The sequence below is a fragment of the Musca autumnalis genome, unplaced genomic scaffold (assembly GCF_047663935.1).
Source record: "Musca autumnalis isolate F117 unplaced genomic scaffold, ASM4766393v1 scaffold_4, whole genome shotgun sequence".
NCBI classification, from domain to species: Eukaryota; Metazoa; Arthropoda; class Insecta; order Diptera; family Muscidae; genus Musca; species Musca autumnalis.
In genome coordinates, this window is record NW_027411977.1 from 200,570,707 (window position 1) to 200,595,074 (window position 24,368).

At 40.1% G+C, this 24,368-nt stretch overlaps 1 protein-coding gene across 2 annotated transcripts in view; it reads right to left on the reverse strand.

Annotated features, from left to right (window-relative positions):
- Positions 1-324: 324 nt before the first annotated feature.
- Positions 325-24,368, reverse strand: part of Hml (hemolectin) — an 85,716-nt gene continuing 61,672 nt past the window's right edge. For both annotated transcript variants that reach the window (XM_073986522.1, XM_073986521.1), the window contains 15 exons: positions 16,329-17,359; positions 15,926-16,272; positions 15,618-15,861; positions 13,263-14,004; positions 13,024-13,204; positions 12,649-12,959; positions 12,488-12,587; positions 12,012-12,427; positions 4,632-5,115; positions 4,344-4,549; positions 3,907-4,217; positions 1,737-3,030; positions 996-1,670; positions 782-934; positions 325-719 (listed from right to left, as the gene is read on the reverse strand). In XM_073986522.1, the coding sequence (XP_073842623.1) occupies positions 478-719; positions 782-934; positions 996-1,670; positions 1,737-3,030; positions 3,907-4,217; positions 4,344-4,549; positions 4,632-5,115; positions 12,012-12,427; positions 12,488-12,587; positions 12,649-12,959; positions 13,024-13,204; positions 13,263-14,004; positions 15,618-15,861; positions 15,926-16,272; positions 16,329-17,359 (6,737 nt within the window). In that variant the 3' untranslated portion in view covers positions 325-477. The remainder of the gene's footprint in view (positions 720-781; positions 935-995; positions 1,671-1,736; positions 3,031-3,906; positions 4,218-4,343; positions 4,550-4,631; positions 5,116-12,011; positions 12,428-12,487; positions 12,588-12,648; positions 12,960-13,023; positions 13,205-13,262; positions 14,005-15,617; positions 15,862-15,925; positions 16,273-16,328; positions 17,360-24,368) is intronic.

Below are 24,368 nucleotides of genomic sequence, written 5' to 3' on the forward strand. Positions count from 1 at the left end.
TGCTGGTTTACCACACCCCAACTTCCTCGTCCCTTGGCACGAGTACTTATCCATATCTCGAGTCGAAGAATACGGCCTATCGAAGAATCTCATTCCAGGGAGGAGGACCGAAGACTTGTAGCTTTAGTAAAAACACATTAAATTATATATTTTCTAAATAGGAGTAAGTGAAACTCTTGTCTTTCTCTATCACCCAAACGCATTTCTGTACTGACCTTTGGAACCCTACTAGCTCCTTCAACCTAAGAGGAAATATGTCGTCACAAATGTCAACAAGTGTGTACATGATATCCCAATTTCCCGAAATAATTCTGCACTCCAAAATTTTTGCAGTTACATTCCAATTGTTTATTTATAAAAGAAACTTATCTTGTAACTTATATATTATTTATAGCATTATAAAATTAATGGATAGCATGTACCTATAAAACTAAAGCCCGAGTCAATAAAAATACGAAAGTAAAGTAAATCATTTACTTAAACATTCAAGAGTTTTTTCATTTCAATCATTTTAGCCAATGGCAAAGGTTGCACACGTACATCAACACCACTAGCCGTTTGATATTCCGACGAATCCGAACAAGGTTGGCAACCACATGAGGAGGGTATTTCCAATTCCTTAGAGATTTTGCTACCATCTTCACAGGTCAATTGAACCGAAATGGTTTTGTACGATTTGATGTTGCAACAATGGCAAATCTTGTCTTGTAGCAAAGTTTCTGGAAGAGAAAAAAGAAACAATTGTTATATGTGAATAGAGACCATGGAATACCGAACTTACCTCTATTATATTTCGAACCAGAGTTGCAAGAACCCACACATTCCGTGAAACCTTGTATTGGTTTTTCGTTAACACAAATACCATGGCCCATGGCTCTAACCTTAACCAAGTTCCTAGTCTCCGATTCAGCCAGGGATACGGGCAGACAATTTGCTATAAAAGTTTACAGATAATAAGTAAGGAAACAAATTTCGCCCCAAATCTTTGAACTTACTCATATCCTCCTTCTTTGGTTCCTCTTTGCATATCTTACAACAGCTATCCTCCTGATCGGCCAACAAATGTTCCGGACAATTGCTAACATCTGGACAGCTTTCCCTTACAGAGCTTACAATCAGACTATTACCCTTTTCGATGCAAGCGAAGGTGGTACAATTATCATCCGATTTCCATTCCTGATTAGGTTCATAGAGTTTGCCCTCCAATACACATTGTGTTTGGACACATTCGCCACAACATTTACTCAAATCTTTGCGGGTATATTCAAAACCAGGACCGCATTTGGTATCACAGGTGACCTGGGTGGTTAGAAGCTTGGCCGTATCATGAGGACCATAAGTACATTGTAAAATCTTGCAAGGATCTTTGGGATCAGTCCACATATCGGATATCTTTTTGGTGTATTTCTGAGTGGTGGTTTTGTCCTCCACAATGCACTCATCCTTGGGTGGAGCACAGTAGTAGACGGGGCAACAGTCGGTGGGTTCCTGTTTGGTAAACACTTCATAGAATTCCTCAACACAGAATTCGGGTTTCTTGGGACACTTGGAGGTGTCGCAAACAATCTTTTGGGTTGGGCAACAGCCGGCTTCTTCCTTGACCAATTTTTCGCCAGGTTTGAGAGCTTCGGGTTCCTTCAAAGGTTCACATTCTTCCTTGGGTTTGCATTCTGAAAAAACACACACAATTAATTTACAGCTCTGGAAATATTGCCTCTACCTTTAGCAATACTCACCACAAATGTACTGAGGACAACCATCTGGACCAGTCTTGATTTTCTTGAATTGATCAGGACCACACAGGGGCATTAGGGGTGCCAAGCAATCTTGTTTTGGTGGTACTTGGGGTTGCTGGACACAAGTATAGCGTGGACAACATTGATCCTCAGTATCGGCAATCTTCTGCTGTACAAATCCTTCGGCACAAATATTCTCCTCCACCAAACACTTACGTTCCATACACTGGGTCTTGCCCTGCTTATCACACAAGCACTCCGTGCACTTATCCTTTTGCCATCTCTCACCAGGCATATGATCAGGATCTTCACATTTAACACACATTTCCTCACTAATACATTTACCATTCTCCATAACCTTATTCGGTGGACAGAAGCAACCCTCATAACGTTCATTGGGTGCACACAACTCATCCGTACCCAAGGTATTTACCATAGTATTCGTGTTGATATTAACAGCTTGGAATTCATTAAGACGTTCCAGGCTATCACAGGTCTTGGTGCAACCGCACGACTCATAATGCATATCGGCAGGACAATCATAGGGACACAATGTGGGGCTACGCCAATCCAGGCAGATACCTTGTTTGGCACATTCCTTGGCATAGGCAGCCAAAGACTCGCAGGAACCCTTTTGATCATTACCCGGTTTACACATATCCTGTTGGCAGGTGGATATATATGGCAATGGGTCCACAATCATATTGCATTTTCCAAAGATATTTTCATCGAACAACAACATGCAAGGATCCTTCTCTGGTGGCAGTGGCAAGCAGTCCTCCTCAACAGTCGTCTCACTCAAACACTCATCAGCTCCTAGACCCAATTTAGGTTCTTCAGCCTTCCATGAATCGATAACATCAACCAATTCCTTGCCAATCTTCTTGCCACCCTTCTTCTTCTTTTTCGCAGGGTTAGGTTGCAAATCATTGTTGGCATTACCATCACAAACTCCGCATAGACCTTCCATTTTACTGCCATATTTAACGCTGGGCACACCAATAGAGAATATCAAATCATCGAAAGATGCCTTCAATTCCACTTGGGCCTCTGTTAAACTGAGTACCAATTCTTTGCCGGGTATATCCTTAAGATTAATCCAGGTATCCTTATAGGGTAATTTCTTCACCTTGAAACCATCGACAATGACTTCCAAATTCTTTGGCTTATTGGGTTCACGTTGAATGTGTATCAAATGGTCACCGTTGAGAATGTGCAACGATTTGGCACAGCTTGAATGTTCGGGAGCGTTCAACTTACCCAACTTACGGCAATCATCCATGGTTACATAGACCTGGAGGGAGAGAAGAGTGGATATAAAATGGCATACATCGATTGAAATCATAAGATCTAAGGTCCTTTAGATATTCACATAAATAAAAACTAGCTAAGTTCGGCCGGACTGAACTTTTTATAGCCACGACCGTGAAAAAGTCTAAACTAAAATAGAATATTTAGTTTCCTTTCCTGTCCAAAGTTTTAGGTGGGGAAGTGTTGCGACCTCTAGACAAACTAATACTAATTTCAATCATTTCGGTTGGATAATGAGGCGTAAGCCTTTAATATATCGAAAATCGGAAGGTTCGGTTCTATGTGGGCTATATTTAAGCATGGATCTGCGCTAACAAATTTCTGGAGAAAAGTTTTGTAGCCTCAAAGAAAATAAAATACCAAATTTCAGCCATTTCGGAGGAGTAATGAGGCTAAAAACTTAAAGACACCGAAAATTGGAGGTACGGTTCTACGGGAGCTTTATCAAAATGTGGACCAATATAACCCATATTCAATACTTATTATCCTAGGGGTAATAGAGGCTTCTGTACCAAATTATAAAGCAATATCTTATAAATTTCGAACTGTCAGGATACAGACGGACATCGTTATATATATTTTATAGGGTCTTCGTCTTATATTTCGATGTGTTACAAACGGAATGACAAATATAATTATAGCCTTTGCCTTATGATGATCATATCAATCCAATATTTCATTCTAGACCTGCCCCAGCTCTACTCTACTATGGTTAATTTCTCAGTAGATGGCGTGTCTAATTATACTTTGGCGGCGATTTACTTATTGTGTGGGGAGTTCGAAAGATTGTTGTGGGTTCAAAACTCTTACAAGTATCGGCACCTCCCGAATTATTATAACACCTTAAATAATTACTCACCTGGAATGTATGGACACCAGGCAGGACAATATCTCTGGACAACAAATAAGTGCAATTGCCATTGAATGTAAAATCTTTGCGATCATAAGTAAAGTATTTCTTGGAACCAATTGTATCACAGACACAATCCTTGCACTCAGAGATGGGAACACAGGTTTCACCCTTGCGTACTGTACCCTCAGGGCAATAACAGCCAGCAAAGCAAACATCTGGGATGACAGGGCAATCATCGGTATTCAAGGTATCACAGGATGGTTCACAACGTCTCTTATAGCAGTCGGAGTGGACGAATGGAGCAGGGCAGGCAATTTCTGTACAAAAAAGTAATAAAATTTTGAGAATGAAAAGCCTCTCTTAAGATAGTTTAGCTTAAAGGAATACGAAGACCAGCGGTCCATTGTGTTTTTTCTGATTCTTCGAAATTTCATTTAACTTACCACACTGATGCTTAGCTCTCCATGTATCCAATTGTACATTGGGATTAACAGCCAAACATTGTTTAACATAATCCTCCATGAGATTGCAGCGACACTTCTTGACATCACCATTATGGACACGTAAACATTCACAAGTTGTTTCCACACATTTACTGGCGAACGGTTTATAGCTAACGGATTTCTTGCAATTGATGAATTCATCAAACCTGCAGAGAGAAAATATCAAAAACAAAATCAAGATTTTTCAAATCCGTCACCATCTCTGTTCACCTCCTAATATCTACTCACTTAATGGAATTACACAATGTCAATGCCTGTGTACGCATTTTCAATGGACATGTCTGTGGATAACATTCGTCCTTGGGTGTTTTGTTGTCAAACCAGCTCTCACCAAATTTGGCTGTATTTGTCATAACCGTACCGTCAGGTGAACGTTTATCATTGCTACCATTACCATCGTAGTAACCACACAAACCATCTACGGTTTTAATGAATTTCGACGAAACACCAATACGAATATAGCCAATATCATCATAACGTACCCAGAAACCACGTTCCGGAGAGACAACCATCACAGTATCACCAACTTGTGAGACAACAAATGAAGCCTTGCAAATGGGTGAGTTGATCAGTTGCGGTACGGTATAATCGAAACCATTGAAATTCAAACGTTTACGAGGTTTAACAATCAATGTAGCACCACGTACTGTGTCCTTGATGGTTATGGTCTTGCGGCAAACTTTACGGGTGGCATCGGTGCATTCAAGATGAACTGAAAATGGAAATTGGAAAATTTTTTTAGGAAATTAAAAAAAAAACAACTTTGAGGACTTTTTTACTATAATCATCAAATTTACATTGGAGTATCATGAGATAGCCAGGACTAAAACTCGGATACTTAAAGTTTCCAAAACCGGAGTTATTTGGTTCTCCCAAGGTATTTTTGAAAGCTTTGAAAGCCAACGCCCTCTAAAGGGAAATCGAAAATAGTAAAGACTCAAATAATAGATTAACTACGTAGAAATGTTGTTACTAATCAACGGTAGATGACGCGACGTCAACTTTGTGGGACGGTAGCCAATGTTTTTGTATTCAGGTTTAAACGAATATATAATCTTACTGGAAAATCCACAGAGTCTTCAAGGATAAATAAACTAGAGGTAGTTCATACTTACAGGGTCTTGTTAAAACCTTTAACAGGAAAAGGCCCCCGCAAGGGCGAAGTAATTACCCTCTAAAGGGCGATCGAAATCAGGAAACATTCTATCCATATATTAACTACGTAAAAATGTTGTCACCTGGTAGAGATTTCTTGGCCTTGTAAACTGGACGATTGAATTTGAGGAGACGTATGGGTATGTCGAAAATCAGCAAGCTGGCGCACCGAAAAATTTGAAGAAATAAATTTTCCATTATATCCCTGTCAAGGGAGGAAGAAGAACATGGGAAGGCCCGTAAAAGAGAAATCCGCTACCAGAAGGTAGACAAATATGAACGAGCATTGACCAAGTAGAGGGCCATGAAAAAGACATTTCACCTTGAAATCTGAGGAGGATAAAGCAAGCACTGAATCGGGAGTAAGTACTTAGTTGGAAATGATTCGAGACTTACTCAATAAAGATGTAGAGGACAATTGTCCTTAAGACAAGTAAAAAAGTATCAGTCGGCTTTGCCGACAGAGATATACCCTCAGCCTGTGCAAATTGAAACACTTTTTTCACAAAAAAACTTATGTATTTAGGGGGTTTCAAAATTTTGGTCGTACGAACCGACAAAAATGTTGATTAGGATTAAAGTTCAAACATTTTGCGGAAAAGGTACTTAAAGGAATGGACCGAAATAGACCATGGGGGTGCCATAGGGGGTTTTTACACCCATCGGGCTGTTTTCTCAAGAAGTATGGACTTGCCCCTGAAACAACTTTTACCATCGTAATTGAGGCAGCGAATGTAAGTTGCTTCAACAAAAATCAAAGTGATTCAATAGCAGGTCTTAAAGTGAACTTATCCAAAATTTTGTGTGGGAGGTACGGGATGGAGTGGACAAATATAGTCCATGTTCGAACCTGATCTATATCTGGTAGATATTATGAGAATGTGGACCAAATCGGTCACTCCCATCAAGAGTTATCGTGCGCACAATTTTTCCGAATATTTTCGAACTTTTGTGGGGTAGGTACCTGAAGGAGTGGACCGATATGGCTTATCTACAAACTTAAAGTAAGTTTGGAAACAAGACGAAGACCAAATTTTTGCCGGAATCGGCATTTCCGTTCGAGAATTATCTGGCGCTTCCACCCATAAACGTGGTGTCATAGGCTTTGTTTTTCAACTTTCAGGCTATTTTTTCAGGAAGTATGGACTTGTCCCTGAGGAAACGTGTACCTTCGTATAGGGGACAGTGAATACAAGATGTTACAACAAAAACCAAGGCGATTCGAGAGCAGGTCCTAAACTGAACTTTTCCGAAATTTTGTGTGGGAGGTACTCGAAGGAGTTTACCTATTGAGTCCATATTGGAACCTGACCTAAGTCTGGTAGAAATTTCATAATGTACAAAGTATGAACCAAATCGGTTACTCCCTTCAAGAGTTATCGTACGCACAAATTTTCCGAACATTTTCGAAATTTTGTGGGGGAGGTACCGGAAGGAGTGGACCGATATAATCCATCTTTGAACTTGAACTAAGTTTGAACAAAATATTACGAAAGCCAAATTTTGGACCGAATCGGCAGATCCGTTCGAGAGTTATCTTGCGCTCCAACCACTACACACGGTGTCATAGGGTTTTTTGTAACTCTGAGAAAATAGCCTGTTCTCAGGAAGTATGGACTTTCCCCTAATGAAACTTACAGCGTCGTATAGAGGACGCCGAATACAACTTGCGTAAACAAAAATCAAAGCGATTCGAGACCAGGTCCTAAACTGAACTTTTCTGAAATTTTGTGTGGGAGGTACTCGAAGGAGTGGACCGATTGAGTCCATATTGGAACCTCATACAAGCTTGGTAGAAATTACACGATGCGCAAAGTATAGACCAAATCCGTTATTCCCTACAAGAGTTATCGTGCGCACAAGTTTTTCGATAATTTTTGAACATTTGTGGGGGAGGTACCTGAAGGAGTGGACCTATATGGCCCATCTTCGAACTTAAATCGAATCTGGACAAAATATTTCGATACCCAAAATTTGAACATAATCAATTGATCCGTTCGAGAGTTATCGTGCGCACCAGCCTGCCAGACAGACAGACGGACGGACATTGCTAGATCAACTCAAAATTGTCTGAAACGGATATCGTACAAACATACTTGGGGTCTAAAACCATTATTTCGATGAGGCACATTTTTGGTCGTATCAAAGTGTAAATACCCTCTTTAGTCTAAAGGCTGAGGGTATAAAAAGGGATATTCACCATGCTGCGTCAGAATGAAACGGCGGTAAAAATCGGGAGAGACATATTGGTATGTCGAAAACCACCGAGCTGAAGCTTCAAAAAAAATTTAAAAAGTTTAATTTTCCGTTTTACCCCAATCATGGTACGCGCGAAAGAGAAATCTGTCACCACGAGATAAAAATCTGAACGGGCATTGGCGAAATTGATGGCCATGAATAAGACGATTCACATTGACTGAAAGTAATATAGAAGGCTAAAGCAAGCCATGAAGCTAAAATGAGTTCTCAGTTTGAAATGATTCGGCATCTACGCATTAACGATGTAGAGGCCAAAAAGTCCGTGTCCTAAAGAATTGGACGCGGTGGTAAGATCAAGCCAACAGTAATGTTGAACAAGAAGATGGAATCAAGCTTATCAAGACTTTAAACGACCATGTGTACAATGTTGTGTGAAAGGCTGAGGTAACCATCGTAGGCAAATAGATTTACTGTCGGCTAACCCAAGAGGCAGAACTCGTGAGGTGAAAAGACTTAATGGAGAAAGCGACATAAACGCCGTCTGCATTAGAGCTTTTTGTCGGGTTAACCTTTTTTAAGAGGATTTATTTGGCGTTTGCGCTACGGAGTTGACATTTGAAACCCAGTGGGTTTATTAAATCCGATTAAGTGCAAACGCGGTAATACAACTGTATCCGAGACAAAAAGGAGTCTGTCTTGTGAAGGACGAATGAAGAAAATAAAAGGTCAAAACAAGGCAACGTAAAATTTTAAAAATAAGATGTCGTCAGGCTTGCCAAGACTTTAATTAACCATGTCAAGAATGCTTTGTGAGAGCCTGAGCAAACCATGGTATCCCATGAAGAAGAACTAGCGGCTAATCAAGGGGCAGATCCCAAGGCAAAGGCGACCTCAAGACTTTGAAGGATGGGGAGAGAAGACTAAATGCCGAATCGACTACATCACAGACAGCGCTACATGCGGTTGAATCCAAGCCAAAAAGGAAGTCTGTGGCATGGAAAGGCGAATTGGACAAGGAGCGGATGTAACGCAAAGTCGCGGTGGCGGACATGAAAAAAATGCAAGCTCATATCATGGCAATGGCAAATTGGAAAAGAAGATGCAGTCAATCTTGCCAAGATTCTAAAGCAGCAAGTCAATAATGCCTTGCGAGAAGCTGAGGAAACCAAGGAAAAAATACTAGCGGCTAATCACGAGGCAGAACGCGAGGCCAAGACGATCTCAAGACTTTCAGGGCAACGGTGCAGAATTGACTACAACACAGAGAGTGCTACATGTAGTTGAATACGAGCCAAAAAGTAAGTCCGAGGTCTGAAAGACGAATTGGATAACGAACAGATAAAACGCAATGCCGCAGTAGCGCCACGAAGAAAATAAAAAGTGAGATTACGGCAATAGACAATATGGTGAAGTAAAGCTTCCCAAGACTCTAAAGTAGCAGTTCAAGAATGCTTTGCGAGAGGCTGAGGGAACCTAGGAAAGAAATACTAGCGGCTAACCAAGAGGCAGAACGCGAGGCTAACATTTTGGGGACAGAGGTGAGAAGACTAAATGCACAAGTGAATTTCTCACAAAAAGCAAGGCATGCAGCTAAATCCGAGCCAAGAAAGTAGTTCGTGACCTGAAGGACGAATTGAATAACGAGCGTATGCAACGGAATGATGCGATGGTGGTCATTAAGAAAATGCAGGCTGATATCACGGCACAGGAAAAATTTAAGAAGAAGACGCTATAGAGCTTGCCAAAACTCTAAAGGCGCAAGTAAAGAATGCTTTGATAGAGTCTGGGAGAAACCAAGTAGCAAAGGAAGAATTACTAGCGGCTAACAAAGAGACAGGACGTAAGCTAAAAACTTTGAGGAAAAAGGTGAAAAGACTTAATGCAGAATTGGCTACCTCACAGAGAGCAAAATCCGGGCCGAAAAGTAAGTCCGTGGCCTGGAAGACGAAATGGACGACGAGTAGATGCAATGCAATGCCGCGTTGGCAGCCATGAAGAAAATGCAAGCAGATTTCATGACAATGACATGCGCTCAAGCTTACCAAGACTCTACAGAAGCACGTCCATAATGCTCTGCGTGTGGCTGAGAAAACATGGGTAGCAAGATTTACTGGCGGCTAACGCAATGCCGAAGTAGCGGCCATGAAGAAAATGAGAGGTCAGATCAAGGCAATTGAAATGATTATGAAGTAAAGCTTCCCAAGACTCTAAAGTAGCAGTTCAAGAATGCTTTACGAGGGGCTGTGGAAACCAAGGAAAAAACTACTAGCGGCTAACCAAGAGGCAGGACGCGAGGCCAAGATTTTGAGGACATAGGTGAGAAGACTAAATGCACAACTGATTGGCTCACAAAGAGCAGCTGAATCCGACCCAAAAAGGAAGCCAGTGGCCTGAAGGACGAATTAGATAACGGTGTGATGCGATGGAGATCATGAAGAAAATGCAAGCTGACATCACGGCACTGGAAAAATTTAAAAAATACGCCGTAAAGCTTGCCAAAACTCTAAGGAAATGAAGAATGCTTTGAGAGAGTCTTGGGAAACCAAGTAGCCAAGGAAAAATTACTAGGGGCTAACAAGGAGACAGAACGCAAGCCAAAGACTTTGAGGACAAAGGTTAAAAAATTAAATACAGAGAGCTAAATCCGCGCCGAAAAGGAAGTCCGTGGCCTGAAAGACGGATTGGAAGACGAGCAGATGCAATGCAATGCCGCGTTGGCAGCCATGAAGAAAATGCAAGCAGATGTCATGACAATGAAATATGCGCTCAAGCTTGCCAAGACTCTACAGAAGCACGTCCACAATGCTCTGCGTGTGGCTGAGAAAACCTGGGTAGCAGGGTAGGGTAGAAGATTTACTATTGGCTAAGCAAGGGGAAGAATAAGGTTATGAAGATGAAAAATGAAATTAGATGAAGAATTGGCTGGCTCAGAGAGAGAGAGTGTTTGAATCGGGGCAAACTAGGCCAATGAAGACACTACGATTAAAGATAAATTATTGGAGAAAGCGCATCGTACTAGCGAGCTAAACAAAGCAATCTAAAAGGCAAAGCCTTATTGGAATGGCAAAAGATGAAAGGAAATACACCTAAAATTCCACCTGAATAAAATAAACAACAGGAAGGAAGATAGTGTATTGTAGGAGAATAAAATGTGATAAGACTTTACATTGTTACAGACGTACATACGTCTGAGTTAGATCATAGGATCTAATCTAGTCTGCATGTGTAGCGTAGTTGCCATATGTGAGATAAGTGAGTGTTTTTATGACCTCTCCATAAGATTTATGGCAAACGTGTTTGTACGAATTTTTCACTCTCCTTCTCTCTTTTACTAGTCTTAGTTAGGCTAAATCAAATTCTAATATTTACAACTTCTATTGTTGAGTTGAAATAAAGTTGGCGTTCTTAATAAGAGCCAACCAGTAGGCCTATTCTGTAACTTTTATCGATTGAAAAGTTGTTAAAATTTCTTTTGTTTTTGTAACAACTACAAAACAAACAAATGAAATTGTTGTAAAATAAACAATGAGTAAAGTTGTTAAAAAGTTACAGAATAGGCCCCCAGCCCCCCTATTCAGTAACTTTTTAACAACTTTACTCATTGTTTATTTTTCAACAATTTCATTTGTTTGTTTTGTAGTTGTTACAAAAACAAAAGAAATTTTGTTTTGTAGTTGTTACAAAAACAAAAGAAATTTTAACAACTTTTCAATCGATAAAAGTTACAGCATATGCCTACAGGGGGCCTATTCTGTAATTTTTTAACAACTTTACTCATTGTTTATTTTACAACAATTTCATTTGTTTGTTTTGTAGTTGTTACAAAAACAAAAGAAATTTTAACATCTTTCGAATCGATAAAAGTTACAGAATTCCTATACTGGAATTATTTCCTATAGCAGAACTTGTCGAAATTTTTTCCGAAGGCGTTTTTTCAGATCGTTGGTGATCCTTCAGGGAGTCAGTCATTCAGTCTCTATTTAACTTTCTTTTTTAAATAAAGGAAAAGTTCTTGCTTTAAAGTGCAAAGAAGAGCGGTCTTGATTTAAAAATACTTCATATGTTGAGTTGAAGTGTAGATGATTTGTAATATCAAAAATTCGTCTTATATCGCACGTTCCACCAACAGAGACCCTCTTGTATCATTTCACTATCCTTGCTCAAGCATTTCTTCGGGTCAGTGGTGCTCCTTCAAGGAGCCCTTACATAAATTTCTTCTAATGTTTCCTTAACATAAACCTCCGTCAAACTTACCTGAAATTACCCACGATGAGTTTAACAAATCACGTGCCAAAATATGACTGCAGGTCTCATAATTGAATTCGGTACCATCAAAGGTTCTGAACATTTTGCCGCTAATTTCACAGAAATCATCTTTACTGGGTTTCAGGACACAAGTATAGGGTGGACAATCGCCTGGCTTAACCGAAGATATATCCAGTTCGACAGCATATTTGTCGGGGCATACAGGTGGTGGACAAGTCTTGGTGACATTCTTCTGCACCACAACTTCCTTGATAGGTACACAAGTGAATTCTGCACAGTCCTCTTCTTTGACAATTTCCAATTCATTCGAAGGACGATCCAAGAATTCTTCGGAGGAAGTGATAACCTTGGTTTTGGTAACCTTGCCATCTTCGTCGCGGTTAACGGTGACCTTTTTGGTGAAACTGTGAATGAAGAAGAGATTGTAATTAAACTTCCTTGGGATTCTATTTCAAGGAACTTACGTTGACGAGAACATGCTGGACATTTTTCTTTGTTTCTTTTCCGTAATTTTCATCTTCATCTTGGGTGGACATTCAGGCACAGGGCAGGAAATCATTTCAGCTAAAATGAAAGAAAATTGTAAATATATTTTCCGCTGACTTCCTTGAAGTTGCAAACTTACTTTCCGTGGTTGTAACATTGGGTTTATTGTTAACATAAATGGTGTTGGAACAGGTTTCATCCTCATCATCGGCACAATCCTTAATGCCATTACACCACAAAGTCTCAGCAATGCAATCACCACTTGATGGACACAATTTTTGATGTTTGGGACAGGGTTCACACTTGCAATAGCAGCCAGTGCCCACAATGGGACGTTGATTGGGTTCTTTGCATGGTGGACATTTCTTGGGTTTACAGCTGCTATGGCCACCCAAAACACAGGTACATTCTTCGCAAAGCTTGTTCTCAAAGGTGGAGCCAATGGGGTAGCTGTCATAAAACAACAAGAATATTAGGGGCATACAAGAGGGAAGGAGGGCGCTTCTTGACTTACGGTATATAATTCTCAACACAGGGACACAAATTGCTTGGTACACATTTGTTGCCATCCCAGAATAAGCTGTCCTTGCACTTGCAATTACCATCTGTGGTGGAGGTGTCAGTAATACCTTCACACACCAAACATTTGCTGACTTTGGGAGTTTCAACTTCCACCATGTTTTCACTAACAATGGCTGAAAACAGAAGGATAAATTTAGCACAAATTCCGATAATATATCACTATAAACTCACGATATTTCTCGAAACAACCAATAGGTTCAATACGCATATTAATATTCTGTTCATACTTAGCCGGTACCAGTTTAATGTATTGCGTCAATATGGGTGTCTTAAAGTAATTGGTCTGCTCGGTGTCCTTATCATGATTAGCAGGGAAGATCTTAGGTTGACCATCAATATCCAACACCTTATTCCATATAAGTTTATTCTTTGAGAACATAACCTTATAGCCAGTAACCCAACCATCTGGACCGCCCTTGGTAGTGAAACCAGATATATTGCGTGGTTCCAAGAAATCAAATTCAACATATTCATTTGGTGTATTCAATGCTGGTCTCCAGCCAACTGGCGAAGACAGTTTCAATAAATCTATTAGCTTAGGTTTCTTGGCAGGTTTGGGTAGACTCCACACGGTGCTGGCCTTTACTTGTCTTGGACTCATTTCATTATTTTCAATACCCATTTTATCGGTACATTCCAGCTCATCGACCAAATGTATGGGATGTTCAGTAATGGGTGTGGTCTTTGGTTTTACAGTGGTAACTTCGCTGTGGCTACAACCCAACAATTCAACACGCATAGCAATGGAATTGTGCCATTTGAGGGGATAAATTTTCACCGACTTGGCTTCAATGGGAATTTTGAAAAGAGTTTTGGCTGGGGTACGCGAATCTTGTGGTCCATTGAATAATTGCGGCTTATCGGTTTCATCGTTCAATGCGTGATATGCTTCACCATCGTTACTGTAGTAGATCTGTAAAAGATAAATGTTAAGATGTTGAGAGATACGAAAGACGTTTTTTGTGGATAAAGTATCTACGTTATTTCCACAGTGTGGATAAAGTATCTACGTTATTTCCATTACGTGGAAATATTATTTCCATAATGTGAATAAAGCATCTATGTTATTTCCATAAAGTGGATAAAGTATCTACGTTATTTCCATAACGTGGATAAAGTATCTACGTTGTTTTTATAAAGTGGATAAAGTATCTTCGTTTTTTCCATAACGTGGATCAATTATCTACGTTATTTCCATAACGAGGATACATTATGTACGTTTTTCCATAACGTGGATAAAGTATCTACGTTATTTCCATGACGTGGATAAAGTGTCTATGTTATTTTCATAACGTAGATAAAGTATGTACATTATTTTTATAACGTGGATAAAGTATCTTCGTTATTTGCATAACGTGGATAAAGTATCTACGTTATTTTCATAACGGTGATACATTATCTACGATATTTCCGTTACGTGGATATATTATCTACGTTGTTTCCATAACGTGGATAAAGTATATAAGTTATTCCCATAACGTGGATAATTTATCTGCGTTATTTCCATAACGTGGATAAATTATCTACGTTATTTCCATAACGTGGATAAACTATCTACGTAATTTTTATAACGCAGATAAAGTAGGTACGTTATTTCCATACCTTTGTTATTTCCATAGCGCAGATAAATTATCTACGTTATTTCCATAACGAGGATAAATTATCTACGTTTTTCCATAACGTGGATAAAGTATCTACGTTATTTTTATAACGTGGATAAAGATTCTACGCTACTTCCATAACGTGGATAAAGTACATACGTTATTTTTTATAACGTGGATAAAGTATATACGTTATTTTTATAACGTGAATAAAGTATCCTCGTTATTTCCATAACGTGGATATAGTATCTTCGTTATTTCCATAACGTGGATAAGGTATCTACGTTATTTCCATAACGTGGATAAAGTATCTACGTTATTTCCATAACGTGGATAAAGTATATACGTTAATTCGATAACGTGGATAAAGTATCTACGTTATTTCCATAACGTGGATAAAGTATCTACGTTATTTCCATAACGTGGATAAAGTATCTACGTTATTTCCATAACGTGGATAAAGTATCTACGTTATTTCCATAACGTGGATAAAGTATCTACGTTATTTCCATAACGTGGATAAAGTATCTACGTTATTTCCATATCGTGGATAAAGTATCTACGTTATTTCCATAACGTGGATAAACTATCTACGTGAATTTTATAACATGGATAAAGTATCTACGTTATTTCCATAACGTGGATAAAGTATCTACGTTATTTCCATAACGTGGATAAACTATCTTCGTTATTTCCATAACGTGGATAAAGTATCTTCGTTATTTCCATAACGTGGATAAAGTATTTACGTAATTTCTACGACGTGGATAAAGTATCTTCGTTATTTCCATAACGTGGATAAAGTATCTACGTTATTTCCATAACGTGGAAAAGTATCTACGTTATTTCCATAATGTGGAAAAAGTATCTACGTTATTTTCATAACGTGGATAAAGTATCTACATATTCTTAGTTCGTGTCTTACCTTAAACAGTGTAACATAGTTATCAAAGTCCGGACTACCGGCCATGATGACACCATAAAGTGGTTCCGGTTGTGGTAAATCGATTTCCAAATATTGATTTTGATCATTGATCATGGGAGACCAGGCACCCGATGGACTGTCGGTCAAACGTGCCGTTTCTGGAGCATATTTGGGACCCAATGAAGAGTTAGCCTTGAACACGGTATCAGGTAAAGGTTCTTCGCCCTCAATGACAGGAACCATTCTACAAAAAATTAAGAGAAAATCAGTTACAAAATTCCTCCGCAATTCCTGCGGGAAAAACTCACAAATCAGGATTGCATTTCTTGGGTGGTGAAACGGTATGTGGGAATGTAACAAAACCTGACTCCGGTTCTACTGTCACTACTGGTGGTTCGGTAACCGTTTCCTCAATCTTATTGGGCAAGCAAGTGTAGGCATTATCCAGACACTGGCAAACTTCCCATTCGCCAACAAATGGCATGTGAGGTTGAATATATTGCTCCGTTTTATCCATGCAAGGACAAGCATCAGCTTCCACGCAAGTGTTTTCATCACGCCAATATTGACCTGCAGCACATTCAGGGCGGGTAGCTGGTACACAACCAGGCGAACAGTGTTCACCTTTTTGGCAAAGGCCACGTTTGATGAGGACCTAGGAGGTAGGAGATTAATAAGATTCTGATTTTTAGAAATGCATGTTTATCTTACCATTCCATAATAGTGACATGTACGCTCACATTGATTGGCACAATCAGACCAAATTTGTCCGGGAGGACATTGCAAAATAGGTACGATACGATCTTCGGAAACACCACACATCGGTTTCAATTCCTGCACCTTACTAATGTGATCACAAATATTCATGATGGGATTGAACATCATTGTTTCACCACAGGTCTTTTCCACATAATGCCAGCTACCATCCGTTTTGGGTTGACAGTGCAAGAATTTATGACAATCTCCAGGATATTCCTTATATTCTGCTATAACACTATCACAGGCCAGACCAATTTCAGGTTTCTCCGTAGGTTTAGGCGTTGTTGTGGGCTCAGCATCACATTCACAGAACACACGTATTTCATAATCATGACAATTACCCACACAATTAAGACCACTTTCCAAGTTACAGAATACATTTTCATCCATGAAATCGGACGACTCATGGCTACCCACAACACGACATTCAATCTTCGTCATATATTCCTTTTTACATGTACCGTAGATCGATTCCATGCGATCATAACGTGGCAGCTTTTCACTATCATCCAAACGGATAACACTGTTCGAGGGGTATGGATCATTATCGAACCATCTGGTCCAGCCTTTAACACATTTCGGCTGTTCTTCGGTCTGCATGGGTTTGGAGGTGGTACCTTCAATAACAATAGGACTGTTTTGTACGACTGATTCCAAACACTTAACGCCACTACAGATTTCCTTTTTCTTGGAACAGCGACAGGTGGAACAATTATCCTGATAAGTTATATCACCCTCATAGAAGGTCTTGCCATCCTTGATCATACAAACTGGTTTACATTCAGATTTTGGTACACATTCGCGATAGGTATCGTTGAGATAGATTAAGCCCTCCTCGCATGGTTTGATCTGGCAACCTTCCATGCAATTTTCCTTCTTGCACATGTGTTCGCCACCTTGCATCAAGAAATTGTCACAGGTCTCGACGGGGCAGGCCGGTGTGCATGACTTGTACTCGGAACAATGGGAGTCGCATTGCATGGCTGTGAAAGAGAGAGATAAGGGGCAAATTGAGATTAAAAGTCTTTGGAAAGTTCAACCGAAAATTCTTAGCGATAATCTGGGGGGTTGAGGGGTTGGAATGCTTTATAATATCATATTTTCAATATATTTTGAGGATATTAGCTACATTCTTTGACCGAACTACCTGTGATTTGACATTTGAGGTTCCCAGAAAGGATCAATAGAAGCACCTTTTCTTTCGAAAAGGGTCAATAGAAGCACATTTTCTTTCGGAAACGGTCAATAGAAGCACCATTTCTTTTAGGAAGTGTCTAAAGAAGCACCATTTCTTTTAGGAAGTGTCTAAAGAAGCACCATTTCTTTAAGAAAGTCTCAATAGAAGCACCATTTCTTTCAGAAAGGTTCAATAGAAGCGACATTTCTTACAGAAATGGCCTATAAAAGTACCAGTTCTTTCGTAAAGGGTCAATAGAAGCACACTTTCTTTCGAAAAGAGTCAATAGAAGCACCATTCTTCTCTGAAAGGGTCAATAGAATCACTCTTTCTTTCAGAACGGGTCAACAGAAGGACCCTTTTTTCAGAGTGGCCCAATAGAAGGACTCTTTCGTACAAACAAGTTCACAAGGAGGACCCTTCCCTTCAGAAATGGTCAATAGAAGCAACCTTCCCTTCAGAAATGGTCAATAGAAGCAACCTTTCTCTCAGAAAGGGTCAATAGAAGCAACCCTTCTCTCAGAAAGGGTCAATAGAAGCAACCTTTCTCTCAGAAAGGGTCAATAGAAGCAACCTTTCTCTCAGAAAGGGTCAATAGAAGCAACCTTTCTCTCAGAAAGGGTCAATAGAAGCAACCTTTCTCTCAGAAAGGGTCAATAGAAGCAATCTTTCTCTCAGAAAGGGTCAATAGAAGCACCCTTTCTTTTAGAAAGAGCAAAGAGAAGCACCCTTTCTTTTAGAAAGGGCAAAGAGAAGCACCCTTTCTTTTAGAAAGGGCAAAGAGAAGCACCCTTTCTTTTAGAAAGGGCAAAGAGAAGCACCCTTTCTTTTAGAAAGGGCAAAGAGAAGCACCCTTTCTTTTAGAAAGGGCAAAGAGAAGCACCCTTTCTTTTAGAAAGGGCAAAGAGAAGCACCCTTTCTTTTAGAAAGGGCAAAGAGAAGCACCCTTTCTTTTAGAAAGGGCAAAGAGAAGCACCCTTTCTTTTAGAAAGGGCAAAGAGAAGCACCCTTTCTTTTAGAAAGGGCAAAGAGAAGCACCCTTTCTTTTAGAAAGGGCAAAGAGAAGCACCCTTTCTTTTAGAAAGGGCAAAGAGAAGCACCCTTTCTTTTAGAAAGGGCAAAGAGAAGCACCCTTTCTTTTAGAAAGGGCAAAGAGAAGCACCCTTTCTTTTAGAAAGGGCAAAGAGAAGCACCCTTTCTTTTAGAAAGGGCAAAGAGAAGCACCCTTTCTTTTAGAAAGGGCAAAGAGAAGCACCCTTTCTTTTAGAAAGGGCAAAGAGAAGCACCCTTTCTTTTAGAAAGGGCAAAGAGAAGCACCCTTTCTTTTAGAAAGGGCAAAGAGAAGCACCCTTTCTTTTAGAAAGGGCAAAGAGAAGCACCCTTTCTTTTAGAAAGGGCAAAGAGAAGCACCCTTTCTTTTAGAAAGGGCAAAGAGAAGCACCCTTTCTTTTAGAAAGGGCAAAGAGAAGCACCCTTTCTTTTAGAAAGGGCAAAGAGAAGCACCCTTTCTTTTAGAAAGGGCAAAGAGAAGCACCCTTTCTTTTAGAAAGGGCAAAGAGAAGCACCCTTTCTTTTAGAAAGGGCAAAGAGAAGCACCCTTTCTTTTAGAAAGGGCAAAGAGAAGCACCCTTTCTTTTAGAAAGGGCAAAGAGAAGCACCCTTTCTTTTAGAAAGGGCAAAGAGAAGCACCCTTTCTTTTAGAAAGGGCAAAGAGAAGCACCCTTTCTTTTAGAAAGGGCAAAGAGAAGCACCCTTTCTTTTAGAAAGGGCAAAGAGAAGCACCCTTTCTTTTAGAAAGGGCAAAGAGAAGCACCCTTTCTTTTAGAAAGGGCAAAGAGAAGCACCCTTTCTTTTAGAAAGGGCAAAGAGAAGCACCCTTTCTTTTAGAAAGGGCAAAGAGAAGCACCCTTTCTTTTAGAAAGGGCAAAGAGAAGCACCCTTTCTTTTAGAAAGGGCAAAGAGAAGCACCCTTTCTTTTAGAAAGGGCAAAGAGAAGCACCCTTTCTTTTAGAAAGGGCAAAGAGAAGCACCCTTTCTTTTAGAAAGGGCAAAGAGAAGCACCCTTTCTTTTAGAAAGGGCAAAGAGAAGCACCCTTTCTTTTAGAAAGGGCAAAGAGAAGCACCCTTTCTTTTAGAAAGGGCAAAGAGAAGCACCCTTTCTTTTAGAAAGGGCAAAGAGAAGCACCCTTTCTTTTAGAAAGGGCAAAGAGAAGCACCCTTTCTTTTAGAAAGGGCAAAGAGAAGCACCCTTTCTTTTAGAAAGGGCAAAGAGAAGCACCCTTTCTTTTAGAAAGGGCAAAGAGAAGCACCCTTTCTTTTAGAAAGGGCAAAGAGAAGCACCCTTTCTTTTAGAAAGGGCAAAGAGAAGCACCCTTTCTTTTAGAAAGGGCAAAGAGAAGCACCCTTTCTTTTAGAAAGGGCAAAGAGAAGCACCCTTTCTTTTAGAAAGGGCAAAGAGAAGCACCCTTTCTTTTAGAAAGGGCAAAGAGAAGCACCCTTTCTTTTAGAAAGGGCAAAGAGAAGCACCCTTTCTTTTAGAAAGGGCAAAGAGAAGCACCCTTTCTTTTAGAAAGGGCAAAGAGAAACACCCTTTCTTTTAGAAAGGGCAAAGAGAAGCACCCTTTCTTTTAGAAAGGGCAAAGAGAAGCACCCTTTCTTTTAGAAAGGGCAAAGAGAAGCACCCTTTCTTTTAGAAAGGGCAAAGAGAAGCACCCTTTCTTTAAGAAAGGGCAAAGAGAAGCACCCTATCTTTTAGAAAGGGCAAAGAGAAGCACCCTTTGTTTAGAAAGGGCAAAGAGAAGCACCCTTTCTTTTAGAAAGGGCAAAGTGAAGCACCCTTTCTTTTAGAAAGGGCAAAGAGAAGCACCCTTTCTTTCTTTTAGGAAGTGTCTAAAGAAGCACCATTTCTTTAAGAAAGTCTCAATAGAAGCACAATTTCTTTCAGAAAGGTTCAATAGAAGCGACATTTCTTACAGAAATGGCCTATAAAAGTACCAGTTCTTTCGTAAAGGGTCAATAGAAGCACACTTTCTTTCGAAAAGAGTCAATAGAAGCACCATTCTTCTCTGAAAGGGTCAATAGAATCACTCTTTCTTTCAGAACGGGTCAACAGAAGGACCCTTTTTTCAGAGTGGCCCAATAGAAGGACTCTTTCGTACAAACAAGTTCACAAGGAGGACCCTTCCCTTCAGAAATGGTCAATAGAAGCAACCTTCCCTTCAGAAATGGTCAATAGAAGCAACCTTTCTCTCAGAAAGGGTCAATAGAAGGAACCCTTCTCTCAGAAAGGGTCAATAGAAGCAACCTTTCTCTCAGAAAGGGTCAATAGAAGCAACCTTTCTCTCAGAAAGGGTAAATAGAAGCAACCTTTCTCTCAGAAAGGGTCAATAGAAGCAACCTTTCTCTCAGAAAGGGTCAATAGAAGCAACCTTTCTCTCAGAAAGGGTCAATAGAAGCAACCTTTCTCTCAGAAAGGGTCAATAGAAGCACCCTTTCTTTTAGAAAGAGCAAAGAGAAGCACCCTTTCTTTTAGAAAGGGCAAAGAGAAGCACCCTTTCTTTTAGAAAGGGCAAAGAGAAGCACCCTTTCTTTTAGAAAGGGCAAAGAGAAGCACCCTTTCTTTTAGAAAGGGCAAAGAGAAGCACCCTTTCTTTTAGAAAGGGCAAAGAGAAGCACCCTTTCTTTTAGAAAGGGCAAAGAGAAGCACCCTTTCTTTTAGAAAGGGCAAAGAGAAGCACCCTTTCTTTTAGAAAGGGCAAAGAGAAGCACCCTTTCTTTTAGAAAGGGCAAAGAGAAGCACCCTTTCTTTTAGAAAGGGCAAAGAGAAGCACCCTTTCTTTTAGAAAGGGCAAAGAGAAGCACCCTTTCTTTTAGAAAGGGCAAAGAGAAGCACCCTTTCTTTTAGAAAGGGCAAAGAGAAGCACCCTTTCTTTTAGAAAGGGCAAAGAGAAGCACCCTTTCTTTTAGAAAGGGCAAAGAGAAGCACCCTTTCTTTTAGAAAGGGCAAAGAGAAGCACCCTTTCTTTTAGAAAGGGCAAAGAGAAGCACCCTTTCTTTTAGAAAGGGCAAAGAGAAGCACCCTTTCTTTTAGAAAGGGCAAAGAGAAGCACCCTTTCTTTTAGAAAGGGCAAAGAGAAGCACCCTTTCTTTTAGAAAGGGCAAAGAGAAGCACCCTTTCTTTTAGAAAGGGCAAAGAGAAGCACCCTTTCTTTTAGAAAGGGCAAAGAGAAGCACCCTTTCTTTTAGAAAGGGCAAAGAGAAGCACCCTTTCTTTTAGAAAGGGCAAAGAGAAGCACCCTTTCTTTTAGAAAGGGCAAAGAGAAGCACCCTTTCTTTTAGAAAGGGCAAAGAGAAGCACCCTTTCTTTTAGAAAGGGCAAAGAGAAGCACCCTTTCTTTTAGAAAGGGCAAAGAGAAGCACCCTTTCTTTTAGAAAGGGCAAAGAGAAGCACCCTTTCTTTTAGAAAGGGCAAAGAGAAGCACCCTTTCTTTTAGAAAGGGCAAAGAGAAGCACCCTTTCTTTTAGAAAGGGCAAAGAGAAGCACCCTTTCTTTTAGAAAGGGCAAAGAGAAGCACCCTTTCTTTTAGAAAGGGCAAAGAGAAGCACCCTTTCTTTTAGAAAGGGCAAAGAGAAGCACCCTTTCTTTTAGAAAGGGCAAAGAGAAGCACCCTTTCTTTTAGAAAGGGCAAAGAGAAGCACCCTTTCTTTTAGAAAGGGCAAAGAGAAGCACCCTTTCTTTTAGAAAGGGCAAAGAGAAGCACCCTTTCTTTTAGAAAGGGCAAAGAGAAGCACCCTTTCTTTTAGAAAGGGCAAAGAGAAGCACCCTTTCTTTTAGAAAGGGCAAAGAGAAGCACCCTTTCTTTTAGAAAGGGCAAAGAGAAGCACCCTTTCTTTTAGAAAGGGCAAAGAGAAGCACCCTTTCTTTTAGAAAGGGCAAAGAGAAGCACCCTTTCTTTTAGAAAGGGCAAAGAGAAGCACCCTTTCTTTTAGAAAGGGCAAAGAGAAGCACCCTTTCTTTTAGAAAGGGCAAAGAGAAGCACCCTTTCTTTTAGAAAGGGCAAAGAGAAGCACCCTTTCTTTTAGAAAGGGCAAAGAGAAGCACCCTTTCTTTTAGAAAGGGCAAAGAGAAGCACCCTTTCTTTTAGAAAGGGCAAAGAGAAGCATCCTTTCTTTTAGAAAGGGCAAAGAGAAACACCCTTTCTTTTAGAAAGGGCAAAGAGAAGCACCCTTTCTTTTAGAAAGGGCAAAGAGAAGCACCCTATCTTTTAGAAAGGGCAAAGAGAAGCACCCTTTGTTTAGAAAGGGCAAAGAGAAGCACCCTTTCTTTTAGAAAGGGCAAAGTGAAGCACCCTTTCTTTTAGAAAGGGCAAAGAGAAGCACCCTTTCTTTTAGAAAGGGCAAAGAGAAGCACCATTTTTTTAAAAAGGGCAAAGAGAAGCATCTTTCTTTTAGAAAGGGCAAAGAGAAGCACCCTTTCTTTTAGAAAGGGCAAAGAGAAGCACCCTTTCTTTTAGAAAGGGCAAAGAGAAGCACCCTATATTTTAGAAAGGGCAAAGTGAAGCACCTCGTCTCTCAGAGGGGGTCAATCAAAGCACCCTTTCTTTCAGAAAAGGGCCTATAGAAGCACCTCGTCTCTCAGAGAGGGTCAATAAAAGCACCCTTTCTTTCAGAAAGGGTCAACAGAATCACCCTTTCTTTCAAAAGGGGTCATTAGAAGCACCCTTTCTTTCAGAAAGCGTCAATAGAAGCACCATTTCTTTCAGAAAGAGTCAATAGAAGCACCCTTTCTTTCAAAAAGGGTCAATAGAAGCATCATTTCTTTCAAAAAGGGTCAATAGAAGCACCCTTCCTTTCAGAAGACGTCAACAGAAGCACCCTTTCTTTCAGAAAGCGTCAATAGAAGCACCCTTCCTTTCAGAAAGCGTCAATCGAAGCACCCTTCCTTTCAGAAAGAGTCAATAGAAGCACCCTTTCTTTCAGAGAGAGTCGATAGAAGCACCCTTTCTTTCAGAAATAGTCAACAGAAGCACCCTTTATTTCAGAAAGAGTCAGTAGAAGCGCCTTTTGTCTTAGAAAGCGTCAATAGAAGCACAATTTCTTTTAAAAAGGGTCAATAGAAGTACTCTTTCTTTCAGAGAGGGTCTATAGAACCATTCTTTCTTTCAGAAAGGGTCTATAGAAACGCTCTTTCTTTCAGAGTGGATCAATAGAAGGGCCCTTTCTTTCACAGTGGGTCAAGCACCCTTACTTTTTGAAAGGGTCAACAGAAGGGTAATTTCTTTCAGAACGAGTCAACAGAAGGTCTCTTTCTTTCAGAGTGGCCCAATAGAAGGACTATTTTTACAGAAAGGGTCAACAGGAGGACCCTTTTTACAGAAAGGGTTAACAGGAGGACCCTTCACTTCAGAAAGGGTCAATAGAAGCAACCTTCCCTCCAGAAAGGGTCAATAGAAGCAACCTTCCCTTCAGAAAGGGTCAATAGAAGCAAGCTTCCCTTCAGAAAGGGTCAATAGAAGCACCCTTTCATTTAGAAAGGGCAAATAGAAGCACCCTTTCATTTAGAAAGGGCAAATAGAAGTACTCTTTCTTTTAGAAAGGGTCAGTAGAAACACCCTTCCTTTCACAAAATGTCAATAGAAGCACCCTTTCTTTCAGAAAGAGTCAATAGAAGCACCCTTTCTAAAACAAATGGTCTATAGAAGCAACCTTTTTAAGAGAAATGGTCTATAGAAGAGGCAGTTCTTAACGAAATGGTTTATAGAAGAGGCAATTCTTAACGAAATGGTCTATCGAAGCACCCTTTCTGAAAGAAAGGG